Here is a 17,469-nt window from a genome sequence, read left to right on the forward strand (position 1 = left end):
TATTTGTGAACACACATGGAGAGAGAGGGTGAGCGGGGTTTTCTGTGTGGCGTCCTCTGTGCAGCTTCTTCCGGAGCGGATGTGATGTGAGCCAGAGCGGTTAAGGGAATAGAGAGAGGCTTTATGCTGCTTTTGCCTGGTTGGTGTTCAGACCTGAATGAGCTGAGCAAGCAGCCCGATAAAGACACAATGGACTGCACCCAATGTAAGAAACATTGACCACAAACTAACTCATTTTACACTTTACTCCCATGTGAAAACAGTTCCCTGTTTTCTAGTCAATGTAACAAATGCAATGTTGCATTTCTAACTTTTCAGTTTAGAAAAATTATAAAGTTGATTATTGCAGAAGCTTCAAGTTATGAACCAACTTTTTCAAATCTTTATGCATTATGTCAGGATATTTCATAGGAAGATGCATTGAACTAAATACAAAGCAATACTGGGATCCAGCCTGTTGCAGCCTGCAACAAAATTTAAAGAATTGTGCAGGTTCATTTTCTAGCAAGACAGCAAGCCTAAGCATGAGACTAGAGATACAATTTAGATCAAAGCACTCTTGCATTGGGTGCTGTGATGGCACAGAGGGTAGAGCACAGGACTCGTGTACGGAGGCCTCAGTCCTCAACGAATGTTCTTCCTCCGTCTCTCATAACTCACCTTCATCTACTGTGAAATAAATACCACTGGAACCAAAAAATCCTTAGAGTTGAAAACTAATTGTTTTCAGATCAAAGCCAAACTGCTATTCATAAAACTAACCAACTCTGTTGAGGTGAAATGCATGCCCTACTTTTCAGTTTTTGTTTTTAAAGAATTTCAAAGCTATATAACATCTTCTTTCCACTTCACGATTTATGCTAGTTTGCTTAAATCTATTACATCACACACAAAGAAAATACTTGGTTGTAACATGGCAACATGTGGAGAAGATCAACCTTGATAAACACTTTCTGCAAGACAGTATACGGGGTGAAAGAGGGCAAACCTAAAGTGGTAAATATTCTTGTTCCATGGAGCTTCAGCCCACGCTAATCATACTCAGAGCCAGTAGATTACCACAGCCTCCTCCTCCCACAAAATTTCCACGGCACACTCCACTCTACAACACTGTTCAGGCAGGCCGGCTTCCTAAAGTTTGTGAGAGGGGCAAAGCCTCCTCCAGGAACGAGACCAAACATGGCCATGACTCAACACGTCAGGCTTGGTTCACAGTAAATCTTTGTGCTCAGATGTTGTACGTGGGCGTTAAGAAATAGAGAAGTGGCAGGAGTTTGACAGATCTTGGCCAAAGCTCAACCCTTTTATAGGTTACTTCATGTCTGTCCCAACTCACATTTGGAAAGAGACATTGCTCCAGACTGTGGGAGGAAAAGTAAATAAAATCCAAGCTGATAGACAAAACCTTTGTTAAGGTGCATTCAGTGATGCAAAGATGAATCCATTACTGTGGGAATTTAAAAAAAATAAAATCATCCTAAAGTTCCACCCATTCTCTCACGTTAAAAGCTCACTTTGTTCTCTTCTGTCTGTGAATGTGCTTAAAGGTCAATTGTCAATAATAGCACAAACTAATCTTAGCTTTTTTATGCATTATCTCCAGCTTCCTATTTGCCTTAGATGTGTGTGAAAATGAGTTCCACGCCCAGTCACAGCTCTGTAGCACTCCTCTGTTTGGATTTATGAATGGATCAGTGAATGAACAGGTACTTAGGTGTGGCGCATTTAACCTGAATCAGTCTGTTTGACTTCTGCGCACCAAGAGAGGAGCCAGTCAGGGCTGGGCTGCATGAACTGGTTTCAAGTTGCATAATGGGCCTGTAGAATGGGACGATGCCGGCCAAGCCTGGTTTAAATAAATGCAAATAATATGTATATGTCTTATGGTGAATCATGCTGAGAATAGCGTATAATCAGGTTTGGTTGGTTTTAATCAGCACACCTTTTTAAGACTTTCTGCATCCTTTTTATTAGAGGAAAAAGGTGAAGTATAACCTCATTACAGTAACCAAATCTGGTAACTTATTATCCCATTCCTTCATTATTATCTAAAAAAAATGTATATTGCATTAGCGTCATATTTTTGGCAGTTATCTCAGAAAGTGAAACCCATATATTATAAACTCATATATTATATCCAAGCACGCAGAGTGATATGTTCCCTGCCTTTGTTTCTTGTAATTTTGGTGATGATGCCTTACAGCAGGGGTCTCAAACTCCAGTCCTCGAGGGCTGCAGTCCTGCAACTTTTAGATGTGCCTCTGCTGCACCACACCTGAACAGAATAATTAGGTCATTAAGGCTCTGGAGAACTGATCTACACAAGGAGGAGGTGATTAAGCCATTTCATTCCAGTGTTTTGTACCTGTGGCACATCTAAAAACTGTAGGACAAGCTGCCCTCGACGACTGGAGTTTGAGACCCCTGCCTTACAGATAGTGAAAACCCAAAATTCAGAGCCCCAGAAAATTAGAATACTGTGAAAAAGGAAATTAATGAAAACTCGTGAAGTCACACCCTACTCCACTAATTATCTCAAAACACCTGCAAGTGTTTCCTGAGCATTTCAACGCTTCTCTCACTCTGGGTCAGTAGGCTACACAATCCTGGTGGAGAATGATGACCTGACAGATGTCTAGGAGACAGTCATCAACACCCTTTACAAGGAGAATAAGTGATACAAGGTCATTGCTATAAAAGCTGGTTGTTCACAGAGTTTTGTATCCAAGCATATGAACAAAACACTGAAACGAAGAAGTTTGGTAGAAAAAGGTGCACCGGCAACAAAGAGAACAAAGAGTCCTTCAGAAGATTGTCAAGTGAAATCTGTTCCAGAATTTGGGGGAATTTCAGAAGGAGTGAACTGTGCCTGGAGTCGGTGCCAAAAACATGTAGATGAATACTAATCATGTGCTAAGAATGTCGAGCCACTCCTGAACCAGCGGTAACACCAGAGACATCTTACCTGTTTCAAGGAGAAACTGAACTTGACTGCTGCATAATGGTCCAGACTCTTGTTTTAAGGTTAAAGTAAATTCACTATTTTATTTAGAAGTCGAGATACTAGTGTCTGGAGGAAGAGTGTAGAGGCACAGAGTCCGACGATGCTTGAAGTCCAGTGTGAATTTCCCACAGTCAGTGATGGTTTGAGGTGCCATCTCATCTGTTAGTGCTGGTCCAGTGTGTTTTCTGAAGTACACAAGTCAACGCTGTTGTCTACCATGACTTTCCAGAGCACTTTAACGCAATGTGGACTTCCATTACACCTATTCAGATTTTTAGATGTACTAGTGGTGAAAATGATTAAAGTCACAGTGGTGTTGTCAGCAGGACCATCGCAGTAGAAGGTCACAAAGGCTGAAATACAAACAGAAAAAAAAATTTAAAATTGTCAAGTCACCCACTACAGATAAGATTAATACCTTGGAAAGACTCTTGGTTTATCATACAAGGCTCAGTGAAGCTATGCAGAAGGCAGAGTGAAAGCAGCATTCCTCACTGAGAAGTAATGCAGACCTGCATACCTACCATTCTTTGCAACATCAAGATGTCAAGAGTAACATCCTGGACCTGCCAAAGAATCCACTGACCACGCCTCTTAACCGTTCATAAATTCATAGAAGGAAATAGGTCTGTGTTTACACATTTCTCAGTTAAAATATGTGTGGGAATTACAGTCAAGCATGACAGGTGGATTGTTGGTTATACATTCATGAGATGCTTATTTTGGGCCGATCATCATTTTGAAGTCATGAGCTTCTGTCACCAACTAAAAAATTACCTCTAGATGAAAGGCTTGGAGCCTAATGGCACTCATCTAACAGAAAATACCTGGCAGTTTTCATTTCTGCAAAGTTAAGACACCGATGCAGACAACAGATGGCAACAGATTTAAAAAAAGATTTTAAAAAAACATCAAAATCTTAATTTTGATGCAGCAGTGTAATCTCACACTGAAGATTTTCAAAAATAAATTCTTAATGGGGGAAATTCTGCCCCAAGTGGAGGAGTTTAAGTATCTCGGGATCTTGTTCACGAATGGGGGAAGAAGGGAGCGGGAGATCGACAGGCGGATTGGCGCAGCGTCTGCTGTCAAGCGGGCGCTGTACCGGTCCGTCGTGGTGAAGAGAGAGCTGAGCCAAAAAGCGAAGCTCTCGATTTACCGGTCGATCTACGTTCCCACCCTCATCTATGGTCATGAGCTTTGGGTCATGACCGAAAGAACGAGATCGCGGATACAAGCGGCCGAAATGGGTTTTCTCCGTAGGGTGGCTGGGCTCTCCCTTAGAGATAGGGTGAGAAGCTCAGTCATCCGGGAGGGACTCAGAGTAGAGCCGCTGCTCCTTCACATCGAGAGGAGCCAGTTGAGGTGGCTCGGGCATCTGGTCAGGATGCCTCCTGGACGCCTCCCTGGTGAGGCGTTCCGGGCACGTCCCACCGGGAGGAGGCCCCGGGGAAGACCCAGGACACGCTGGAGGGACTATGTCTCTCGGCTGGCCTGGGAACGCCTCGGGATTCCCCCGGAGGAGCTAGAAGAAGTGGCTGGGGAGAGGGAAGTCTGGGCCTCCCTTCTGAAGCTGCTACCCCCGCGACCCGACCTCGGATAAGCGGAAGAAGATGGATGGATGGATGGATGGGGAAATTCTTGGCACACCAAATAATCCCCTCAAAATAAATGTATTTGTATTTTTGTGATTTAAACTAAGCTTTATAAGTTGTTAGAGCTTATATGAATCTCTGAATAGTATTCCATTAAGTCTTGTTTATCTGCAGTGTACACGTGACATGACAAAGGCCTCCGTTTCTAGGAGAGAAGCAAAATAATCTCCAAAGCTTACTCTTAGAGAAAGTCACAAATTCTCACAACAACCATTAGACTCTTGTTTCATGCTAATTAGTTGATTAATGTTGTCTGCCAGAAGAAAAGGGAAAAAAAAGCAGAAACATGTCAAGTTTGTTAAAGTCTGTTTGGACTTTAACTTTAACTAAGTGTGCTTTAGTCAGCATCAAACCCACCAAATCGGTCTGGTGTCCAACAAATGAATAATGCATGAAAAAGCACCTCATCCCCACTGGTAAATATGGTGGAATGTCTGTGATACTGAGGATCTGTTTCTCTGTCAAATAAGACACCCCTGGTAGACAGCATGGCCTCAACTCTTGGAAATAGATGAACATCTCAAATAAAAATTTTTTAAAAATGTGAAAACGAGTCCTACCCTGATCACTCAACAACATCTTGATATAAAATACATGGACAAAGTAACACAGTCATCAGTCACCAGACACAAAGTCAGCTTTCACCCACTGCAACCTGCATCCTATTACAACACTGTGAGAGGTCAGAGGCGAAGATTAAGTCTCGCTCTATTAGCAAGTTGAAAATAACTGATAAGGGTACCAATAAGTGTGCCACAAGGGATTTGGTTTAAATAAATTATTTTCTTAAATGTGATGTATTTCCCACACTTAAGAGTTGTAATTTTTCCTCAGATTTTCAGTGTGGAATTATGCGAATGCAATAAATGTGGATTTATTTTGAGTGGATGCCAATAAAGTCAGCAGTGGTTAAACGTCTACTCCTAGTAACTTAATCAAGGCTCAGAAAGAGACTTAAACTTGGAAGGCAGCTGGATTTTGTGCAATTCTGCAGTTATGAGAAACTCCACACCAACTCCTAGCCATTATCCTTAAGCCTTGTCCATGAGGAACGGGACAGAAACGCATGTCAGCCAGCACCAGCATCCTCCTCAAGAGGTTGGGGAGGTGTTGGCTTGATAAGTAGCAGGGTCTTTGTGCTTGGATGGCCAACTTTGAGTTTTGCTGTTTTCAAATTCTTCCTTAAACACAAAAGCCCACTGAGTTTGCAGCTGCTTTATTGTTTATTGTAGTGATTGGTTTTCACTGCCAGAACTATTTTTGCAATGGTGAAGGACACGTTTTAGAGCTCTGTGTGTTTCTGACATCGCCTTCGCTTCTCACAGGAATTTTGGTTGGCAGAAACATTTTGGTATTTAGATCGGGTTGATGAGGAAAATGATAAGAAAAGTAACTGGTATATTAAAAGGAATACAAAGCAGATTTTAAATTGGTCACTCTTTGGTATCTATACCTGCTACAACATACTTTTCCACAGGTTCTGCAGCCATGCCTGATTTCATTGTTCCTCCGGCAGCATGGTATTCGTTTAAAGGCCTCACCAACCATTTGTTCTTTTTCCCACGGTGTGGAATGCCAGCGTGGACACACACACACATGTACACACACATGTGCACGCCCGCACGCATACACACTCACACAAAGGGCTTACAGGAACAATGCCTCGAATAGCTGAAGAGTCTCATCACTAGGCTTTGTGCACAAAGAGCAAGAAGAAGTGGACGTGTGGGTTTTTGTGAATGCGGGTGCATGTGAGCAACAGCAGCTGTTACCTGCGGACTCTGCTGGATTTGTCAATGACCCATCGCATGCAGCTCATCCATACTGCTCCCATTGTTTGGTGGACTATGTATAGTTTACTGTTAGAGGGAGGTTTTCACCACCGTTCACAGTGTTCAGAAAAGTAATGCAATGCCTTATCACGCACACTAATCAGTGTCACAAAAGTGTCAAAACGTTCACAAGTTTCAGAACCTTCACAGGGCATTTATGGGCATGGGTGTGTTGGACCAGATTTGCAGCAAAAATAAACTGTCGCCTTAGTTCTGTAATAGTTTTATTGGCAGAACTCATTCCAACAAATAAGTATTTTACCAAGTGAACTGTTTTACATGTTGGGTCATTCTGATCAAATTCTTATAGGCATTTGATTGGGATTATTTATGATAGAGAAACACAAAGTAAAACACAACTGTGAGGTGAAAGGAAAATATTATTTATAGCAAAACATATTTACAAAAAGCCCAAAATAAAATCTCAACAGTATGCATATGTGTTCAGCTCTTTTGAATCTGATTTTAGGTTACAACACAAGATTCCAAGCAAAAGAAACTCCAAACTCCTCTGACAGTCCCAAGACATGGTTGTCCACCTAAGCTAACAAAGGCCAAAGTAAAGAAGGAGATAAGTTGACAACAGTAACTCTGGAGGAGCTGCAGAGATTCACATTTAAGATTGGAGATTCTTTTGAAAAATGTCCATTAGTTGTGCGGTCTATAAATCCTAATTTAAACGTATCCCCACCCCGAGTTCTAAACATCACGTCCTTACGACACAGGGATGAATCAGACAAAGACCTGTAACAGGAACTGCAAGATCTACTTTAATGCCAAGTTTTAGGTAATCGCTCCTAGTTAATCACCTTGTTGGTGCAGAGATACACGTTTATGTCATCCTTGTTATTTCTAAAGTTTTCTATTGTGTGTAGACATAACACAGATTAATCCCTTAAGTTTATGATCCTTTTTGGTGCTTGGATGTTTCATAAGTCAGAGTTAAGTAGCTTAGCAAAAATCAACTGAATGGGGCTTTTAAAAATGAAAGAATACTTACAGATCTGGAGAAAACCTGACTTGTCAGAGGGAAATCTAAAGAACTGGAAGCCACAGGATGCTCCGCCTGAAAAATAAATGAGTTTTCCCTTCATTATTCAGCCCTCATTTCTCAAATGCAACATTTGCCTGAACATATAAAATGCACACCTCACTTTATGTTAACCGTATTTTTCCTCTTGTAATATTAAATGGAGACACAGTCAGTGTTAAAGACTCAGAGTTTAGTATTGTTATTGAAATTGCGACTCACACTGAAACGGACTGCTCTTATGACAGTTTTGTGTCAGCATATATAATTAGTTTTAATTAACAAATTGTACAAAGACGCAAAAAAAAGTTGGGTTCTCTGCAGTTTAACAAGGACCCTGTTATATGCAACCGATCGGATCTCTAATTAGACCTCTGAAGTTCTGCATTATGTTACACAACACCCTTAAATATGACATCCCAACACGTCTCATTTTATTTCCAACCTTTATGATCATCTGCAGGGTTCACCGAGTATTAATTATGAGGCTTGTAGTAAACACTGTGCGGCTTCATGTCTCAACATGTCCTCCAAGCTCCGGGACTTTCTGGTCCTTCCAGTCTCCATCCTGTCACACCCATGTGCCCATGGCTGCAAGGCTGCACATCTCTGAAACAAACATGGGAGACCAAAACAGGAGCATAAACATTCAGTCCTTTGACCTTCATTCTTACTTTTGTCCGTATGAATTTATCAAAGCCTTCCTCTGTTGTTGCAGGTGATGCCTTATCTGACTTCCTCTCTGAAGGACTGTTTAGTCTGTGGGGAGACAGTGAGATCCTGAAGCCACTGATTTAAACTGGAGGTTGTCACAACACACATCCAGAAATCCTCCACATGAGCCAATCGCCTCCAGAGATAGTTGTGCTTTCCCACAAGCTGGGATAACAACGGAAAGGGTGAACTTTCAAGTTTTACTATAGGTAACTTGCATGTAGTTAATTCTTCCCTTCATTAAATAGTGTACATCTATATACGCTAGCCTAACTTTATGCATAAGGAAATTTGAATTTAAATTGGTTGCTAAAGATGTGTAAAAAGTCTTAGACTTATTTTTTTTTTTTATCTCTGAAGTAAAAATATCTGGTTAAGCACCTGATGCCCATATGGCAGATAATCTGTGATGCTGTGGGCCTTTTTCTCTTTTTAACCTTGTTAAAGTGCGCAGCTGAAAGCCCTGAGACTGAGAAAGACTAAATAATGTGGTGAATACTTTCTGAAACATGAAATTGGGTCATCCTTAGGCCTTTTTGTAGGAATCTGATCCGAACCACATGAGCAAAGCAACAAAACAAAACATTCACAAGAAACAAACAAACAAACAAAAAAGAGCCCTTGCTTTCATGGTCATGTAAATTCCCAGACAGAGAGCTGAAGAGCATAAGAGAGGCCCCAGGTTGATTTAAAGCCCTCCTGTAAAGATGGGGTGGTGGAAGACCCCTCTCTCTGAATGCTTCAATCTTGACTAATGTAGAAGACTTAATGCTCTCCTATTGGCAGACAATCCCAATAAGCAAAATATTAACATATGATTTACCAGTCTTTATTTCCTCTTTATTCCATCAACCTTTTCTGGATTAAATGATCTCCTGTTGACAGATTCCCTAAAAAAACTCAAACTATAATCAATAATAAATATCATGCATGCACAGACACACCATTATAAAAACCACCTGAGCCTCCTTTGGCAAGCAAACCCTTCCAAACTGCCCAGGAGATTCTGAGTCATTGCCTGGGCATGTCCGTGAGCTTCCGCCTCAAAACTCATGCAAACAAAAACTTAAACATACACACTTCACCTCAGGCAAACACCACCAGATAACTAAACAGAGAGAAAATTCCCCGAAACAAAGCGAAGAGAAAGGCCAGGAGGTGAAGAGGCGGCGGTGCCTTTTCACTCAACAGAAGCCAGCAGGCTGTCAGGCCCTCTGCACACGTGTGCTTTTGTCTTCTTTCAGGTCGGAGTAGAGCGCGGACCACCACATCCTGCTCCAGTGTCACCACAAGTTCAGGGATAGAGATGATCAAAATGGTTCACTGTGGTTTTGTCTGCAATTGCTTTTGATCCCAAAGGATGTGGCTGTGTGAAGGGCAAATTGTGCAAATGCACAATTCCCGGCTTTCAGCTCATACAGATAAAAATTGAGATAATTTAACAGCTTTACAATTTAGAGCAAAGCAAGTTTTTCCAATAAAAGTCATGTGGTGAAAGAAATTAGCAGGGATGATTAAATTAACCTTTACATACTGGTTACTTTGTTGCCTCATGCATCTATTTGATTGTCTCCTGCTCTTTGTAGCCTTATAAAGTGTTTCATAAGTTGATCAAATGCAAAAGAACATTTATCTTATTCAGTTAAGATGTGCACAGTGCCTTTAAATTAAAAACAAATTATAAATCATTCTTTATTGTGGAAGCATTACAAGATGCAAAAATGTGTGCAAACCTTTAAAGAACATCAGATAATGTATGATTTATTTGTCTGTGGTTGCTGTTGTGTATTTTGACTGAAACCAAAATAGTCCCCACAGATTTCAGGTTAAGGCAATGCTTTCTAATGACTAGCCTCCTGAATGACCTGCAATGAAGAGCCAGGACTGAGTCAGTCAGCTGACCGGCAGGGTGGCGCTGCGGTCAGGATCTGTTAAAGGAGCGCACAGCGGATGTCAGGAAGATAAGAGAGGAGCCACACCTCAGGAGTGATATCAAAGTTTGTTCTCCTGGCTTTCCCTTCACTGTTTCGATTTTTCACTATGATTTTATCTAAATGTGAAGAAACTTGTAAAATCCATAAAAGTCTTTGGATTTTCTCATCTTTTTAGATTCTACTTAACAATGAAAAGGTCTGACTTTAAGGCCAGCTATGTCTCCAGATTTAAGTTTGTCTCAAGAGATTTACTTTTCTTGATAAAATAACTTGTATAAATATTTGGCCATTTCAAGTTGATTTTACTTTACTTTTTGATTTTTAATTAAAAATAATTAAATGTTAATTAAAAATAAGCAGAAACTCCTGATTATCTAGTATTTCACAGGTTGGTCAGGATATTTTGTAAACCAAATCAGGGAAGATAATAATGAACCTTTGCTCCAGTAAACTCCCTTTGACCCCCTGCATTGTAACTTTATTATTTCAAATAAACCAGTGGTCCCTACAGATAAACAGATTAATAAGCTATAATTCATTTTAAATTGTTTTACAACCTGTAGCTTTTTATTTCATATTAAGTTGCTATAAAACAAAAATGGTTGCATGGAAACATGAAAGCCTAATTGGCAAACTAATGTCTACAAAATGCCTGATAAATTATTGCCTGAATGGTGAATTTATTTTATGTTATCAGATGATTAGTTACTGAGTACGCACAGAATCGATCAAGAAACAAGTAGGTGTCCACTTAGATAAATAAAATTAAACTCATATCTACAAGAGAAAAGACTACAGCCGTCTAAAGTACATAACTTAAGTATCGTTCGGTTTGTTAATCATTTGGCGCTAATTTGTTCGTTTTCACTTTGAGGTGATTTTTAACGAATCATTCAGTCATCTGTTAGTTTTGAGTTGAAACAAAGATCAACATGACTGAGCACACTAAGCACAGTTTTTTCTGAAGGCTTCCAAAAACACACCAAGTACCACCAGTGACACCTGGGCCACAATTTGAGACCCTTGGTGTGAACTCATCCTCTGTTGAAGCTGCTGACGTGACGCCTGATAAACCCCGTCTTTTCTGAATGGAAACTGTGCACATGGTTCTCTTTGGCAATGTTGTCGGTTTGATGTTCACAGACTTGTATAGCAACATCTACTGAGTTGAAACGCGTTTAGTCTTCATGTTAAAGAATCACAAGAGTAGGTGGCAGACCTTGCCAACTGAAGAGAATGAGCAACTATACGGTCTACGGTGGAAAACAAGACACATTTGTACATTTTAGCTGGGAATTTGAGACTGGCATTTTTTATTTATATTTTTATAATTTTATGACCTCTGACAAATAAAGTAAGGCTGTTTATTAATTGGCGACCATTAGTCTTTGCAAGTGGATATTTTGTCTTCAAAGCTGGTGTGCTGGAAAAAGAAATGCTGTCCTAAAGGAGACTTAAAGCTAAGTTACTTACACCATAACAATTTGGAACAAAGTTGCTTTAATTAATTGTTTTTGTTTGTTTATTTTATCTCCAGTCCTCTTCCACAAGCACGTGTTGTTGATGTTTCAGTGTCCCCAGACATTTCAGTTGATGTATGTGTTAGGGTTTGGCTCATTCCTGTTCCAACATGACACATGGATGAGCAGGATTGGTAAGGAGAAACTTTACTGGTCTTGCCTCAAAACCTTTGGGATTCAATTTAGCAGAGGCTCTGAGTCAGACACATCTCGTCCAACATCAGTGTCTAACCTCACAAATGCATTTTGTCAAAAATGGTCCAAAATCCAATACACATTCTTAAGGCTTCCCAAAGAAGTCGGCAAGCTGTTATTGCCAGGGATGGGCCAACATCATATTAAACCATACGGGTTAAAAACGTGCGAGTCAAGTTCAGATGAAGTGATTTTGATCTGACTGAACTGTATTTTTTTTTTTTTTTACAGCTTTTATGATCTTTTATACATTCCCAAGATCAGTGTGAATGTGCACATCTGGTGATCCCTTCAGAATGGGCAAATATTTGGACAGACTCCACAGTGGGATGTGGATTACAAATTAACATGTCGGCAGCGTAATTAGGTCCACTTCCTCCCCCACCTGCATGCGCCACAGCTTCCGCCCACACTCAGCCTTGAATTACTCCTCTGGCAGCTGCATTCCCAAACAGCAGCTGACGTCAAGAGGGAGGGGTTGAGACTATAAAAACCCGGGGAGCCTATTTCATTCACAGCCACATTCTGGATTACTACGATATCTGCAGAGAAGCTCCTTCTTCGGAGTCTTCGGACGAAAACGCAGAGGAGGAGTGCGCCCCCCACCCGCTTTTTTTGACAAAAAAAACAATGAAAATGCCAGCGGAGGAAATCATCAAGGAGGGAGACCTGGAGAAGAGGAGCGACAGCTTCCTCCAGTTCTGGAAGAAAAAGACGTGCGTCCTGACCAAGGACAGCCTCAATATGTACGCGGACGTAAAGCGCTCCAAGGTCAAAGAACTCAAGCTGCAGTCCATAAAGAAGGTGGACTGTGTGGAGCGCACCGAAAAGTTCATGTATTTCACCATCGTTACCAAAGATGACAAAGAGATCGACTTCCGGTACTCCGCGGAGCAGACCTGCTGGCACGCGGAGATCACCCTGGCCCTGATTAATTACCAGAACAGAGAAGCCGTCCAGGACTTCAAGACACGGCAGGACAACGAGAGCGCATCGCCCGGACAGGAGAGGCGCATGGCCAGGGCGCCTTGAACCGCTCCAAGGCGCAGGATCGGAACTGCTCCAAATATGGTGAGATACGCTCCAGGATGCTGGCTCACCCTGTACATGATTGAAAATATGATTATGGGGGGAAACAACTGCTTCAGGCTCAAACTAATAACGCTTTTTTTTTTTTTTTAATCCTCTAGAGTCTACACGGACCATTGAGAAAAATGGGAAAACGGATCAACGGAAGCCTTGATCATCCGGTCCAGAGATGAAGGACTGTTCGGGACTGAGCTCCCTCAGAGACGGGACAGCTGATCCAAATCGACACACGAACTTTTAGAAGCTCAAAGTGGACTGAACTGTCAGAACTATTTCATGTTTACTCTTCATAGAGAAATGGTGCCTGAAATCATGTTAATTTATTTTTGTTTCCAGAATCTATGGTGTTACTGGTAAACTGCTTGTGTTTAAATTATTTTCTGCTTAAATGTGTTTATTTAAATAAATATCTATTTGCTTTTGCCATAACTCCATCCCCTTCTTCTTTTTTTTCACTTTGAAAATGTTTTAATGTTTAGACCTGCATGATTCAAGGAAAAAAGTGCCGGACATGCACGGCTACCTTTCACCAGCACTGTTTCTTAAATGCCACACATGCAACCGTAAAAAGGGAGTGGAGGACAGGGAAGTCCCTCTTCCGCTCCAGCGTAAAGTGGAATGTGACCTTTTATTGTCGCTGGGAGGGTTTGGGGCCTGAGTCATCACTGATAGAAAGTGCAGTCGGCATCAACGGACACTTTGAAGACTCGGTGGTGTCACTGAACACACCCGTTTCCGAGGTGTGGTGACCTTTATGGCTCCTGGTACAATCTGATAATAGAAGTATAAAATGAGCGTATCTGAAGAAAATGAAAATCATCAAAAGAATTGGTGTTTTTCTTGGTGTGGTACTAAAGATTGCTGTTCTGAGACCTTATTGTGTCGAAGACAATATTCAAACTGCAGGGGGAGAGGGGGAGAGAGGTTGGTAGAAATGGTGAACAAAGGTTTTTAATTGTGGGGAGGGTGGAACTGTTTAGTGATAAACTGCAGGATAAAGTAATTTGAAAAGCTACTTGGGTTGTATTTATTAAATGAGTCAGTTTACAACAACAGTACCTGATCACCTGGCCATAAAATGAGCATAGCATTATGCTGCCCTTAGTCACAATTTAACAAGAAAATTAGTTTCTCAATTTTTCTACACTTTATTTAGCCAGATATTACCTGACAGTTTATTTATAGAAATAATTTAAATTGAACAGCTAATAGACGCATACCTTCATTAATGCAATGTGGTCACTGCTACCATTTTTTCAATTAGACAATTGTTTAGATGTCGGTTAAACACTTTTCCCAAAAGTTCTGTTTAATTCTTTGAACAAACAAATTTAAAGATTTGAGTGATCATTAAATTGACTTCCTCTGATGAATTAGTATATTCAACAATTCCTAGCCAACAGGACAATAGGGATATTTAAGAGTTTCAATCCAGAATGATCTGTTCATGATTAGTTATTGGAAAGTAGACCCCCAAAAAAACAACCTCAAACATTTAGCTGATTTCACCAAGTAGATTGAGACAAATCACCTTGTTGATACTCAAAATGATCTTTAATGTTCTGTCAAAATATCATGTATTTTTTTATAGACTCAGTAAAATAAATTAAAATCAATTGTATTTTTTTCTTGTGGCAAGGATCTTTGTTAATGACTAAATTATCTGTGTTGTATACAATACATTGAACATTTCTTGTTGTTTAACCTTTTTATGACCTAATGTTTCATAGGTGGTAATCTAAACAGCCAAACCGATTAAACAAAATGTTCAGATACTCCACACAAGTAAAAAAAAAAAAAAAAACACCGTATAGACTATATATAGAAGAACCAACTTCTTCCATATAGTCGGAAGAAGCTGGTTAAGAGCTTCAGAAAACTATTAACCACAGGAGTCTGCCTCCCTTCCAGTGAGATTTAGAAACACAAAACAAAGGATGAGCAACAGCCAAAGTTCCTATAAGACTGATACACAAATTAGCATACAATATGAGAGAAACATCAAATAAAGAAAAAGAAAAACTGCAACATTCAAAGAAAACATTTTATAATTCTAAGCAGCTATTTCAAAATGAGGTGAATTTATTCCAGCACTTTAGTCAAACCTGCCCTTCTGCACCTACATATCTGCAGCTGAGGAGCCTCTATAGAGGGGAAGTGTGTTATGAGCACACACATTCAGAGGTCAGAGGTCACACCGAGTCAGATCGTTAGCCAGGAATAATGAAACATATCGTAGGATTCCCCCCTCCCACAGTCAGATCCCATCCATGTGCAAAGCTTTGAAGTGGGATCACGCTACAATGAATGCATCGAAAGCCTGGGTCTGTGGAGTATTACAGAAGCGGATGGGCCTTCTTTCCATCTAAAAATATTGCTTCACAAATTGGCACCACATTAATCTTACACACACACACACACACACACCCCTATTTGCGCAGCTATCTTTGCGGGGGATTTCCATTGACTTCCATTCATTTCTACAGCCTAAACCTCACCCTTACCCTTATCCTAACCCTATCCATTACATACCTAACCCTAACCCTAACCCTAACCAAAACTGAATTCACACCTTAGTCCTGAATCTGACCCCTGACCCAAAAACAGCGTTTCCCCTTGTGGGGACCAGGCTTCGGTCCCTACAAGGAGCAGTGGGTCCCCACAACGTAGTTAATGTCAGGAAAATGGTCCCCACAAGATATTAGAAACAAACGCACACACATGCACGCAAACATGTTAACATGTTTACATTTGCACCTTTAGCCTCTGATCCAAAGGGCAAACAGGGTTTTCTTTTGTCACCAGGGCTCTTAGTTGACCCACCATGGGGGCTCTTATTAAATAAATCCGTCTGGTTCTGAACATTTGACTCTAAAATATATCAGAAACAGTTATTCCAATCTACATCTCTCCATATTATACACCATAAGGTTTTCTTGCCACTATTCAGAGAAACTCACAAAAGATCTCCTTTTCACATTCCTTTGGCATTCGGCCATGGTTTGTCATTATAGCAGCGCAACGTTCACAATGTGGATGCCAAGGTCTGACATCTTCGGACTGAGATTTTTTTTTCCTTGCAAGAGCAGGAGGGAATGTGTCATTCAGGGGTAGTTATAGCAAACAGAAGACGCCGCACTGATAAGAAGAGGCAGGGTGGCGACGGCTGGAAGAAACATGTTTCAAGTTCTTTCATCATCCAGATAATTTCAACAACACTCCCACTCAGTATCTCTTCTTATCTTCTCCCTAACAGAAGTAACTCATTAATCCTGAACGAGGTGTATATTATACTTTAATGCGGCTCTTAAAGGAGTGGTTGGCCTTTGTACTTTTGAAAGTTTGAGTAAACTATTAAATAAAACTAAAACGGTCATTTTCTCCTCACATGTACTTCTTACATGTTACTTTGATGGATTTTAGATACTTAGGACAGGCTGACATGAATCTGAACCTTCTTCTCCAGCATGAAACAAAAGATTTAAACAATAATAATAATAAAAAGCTGCATTTTGAGTTTCTTTCGAATGGAAAGTGTCTGTCATTATGTATGCAGGTTGGTTTATTCTCCAGGATTTATTATTTGGTTGATCGTATAACAGCGGTCCGTCCAAAATGTTGTTGCACGTTAAATGGAAAAGCAAGCTGATTTTAAGACCACATTGTTGTTCCCTTTTTCTAGACGTGAGGCTGTACATAAAGGTGGTTTTTGGATTTAGGAAAATAAAGAAGGCAATATTAGCAAAGTTCATTATTTTTGTATGTGACAGAGAAAACAAATTTGTTAAAAGTGATGTTGCTTTCAGATATTAGCATGTTAGCATCTGACTGGGACTCAGTCAGCATGATCCACCTGACAGTCCATCATTTACCAAAGCAAGTCAGCAGCAGTATATATTCTCTATCCTTTTGAAAGTCTTGGTACTCTTGTTTTTCTCGTTAACACAAATATATATATATATTTTTTTACAAAAGTTTTAAAATGGTAATCTATTCTTCACGCTTTGCCTCCAAGTACCCAGTGTAATTTGGACGTTTTTTAAAAATAGTCCATATTAATATTTAGTCAAGGTCTTCAGAAGGTTTTTCTTAGTAATTCATTAAACTTTGGTAACTGTTGTAGTTCAGGGATTAAATTCCGTTGTAATATGAACACATGAAATGTAAATTATCAAATATAATAAACTATTTACAGTTTGCCAACCTTCCCTCCTGTAAGAAACAACATAGCAAACAATAATATGAAAAGCTCTAATAGCCTGTTGATGGACTGTAAAATCAGCAACTCAGGCTGGAAAATCTACAAAATTCTTTTAAAGCCTTTAAAAAGCATTTTCTCTCAGAAACAGCTCCAACTTACAGCTCATCCAAATCTTGACAAAATCTCCACACTAACTCACTTCCCTCACAAGTTTTTCCAGGTGTGCATCATGACTCATTTCTGCGTGACGATGATGAGGGCTTCTTTCTGTTTCCCATAAGCCCTTTCCTTACAG

At 40.2% G+C, this 17,469-nt stretch overlaps 1 protein-coding gene across 1 annotated transcript; it reads left to right on the top strand.

The window, feature by feature from the left end:
* Positions 1–12,412: 12,412 nt before the first annotated feature.
* On the top strand, positions 12,413–13,407 carry phlda2 (pleckstrin homology-like domain, family A, member 2). Its single transcript, XM_032550772.1, has 2 exons — positions 12,413–12,955; positions 13,075–13,407. The coding sequence occupies exon 1, from the start codon at positions 12,515–12,517 to the stop codon at positions 12,914–12,916; it is 402 nt and encodes a 133-aa protein (XP_032406663.1). The 5' UTR covers positions 12,413–12,514; the 3' UTR covers positions 12,917–12,955; positions 13,075–13,407.
* Positions 13,408–17,469: the final 4,062 nt, after the last annotated feature.

This window comes from Xiphophorus hellerii, chromosome 2 (assembly GCF_003331165.1).
Source record: "Xiphophorus hellerii strain 12219 chromosome 2, Xiphophorus_hellerii-4.1, whole genome shotgun sequence".
In the NCBI taxonomy this organism is placed as follows: Eukaryota; Metazoa; Chordata; class Actinopteri; order Cyprinodontiformes; family Poeciliidae; genus Xiphophorus; species Xiphophorus hellerii.

Coding starts and splice junctions, on each gene's coding strand:
- phlda2 (XM_032550772.1), top strand. CDS start 12,515: ATGAAAATGCCAGCGGAGGAAATCATCAAGGAGGGAGACCTGGAGAAG.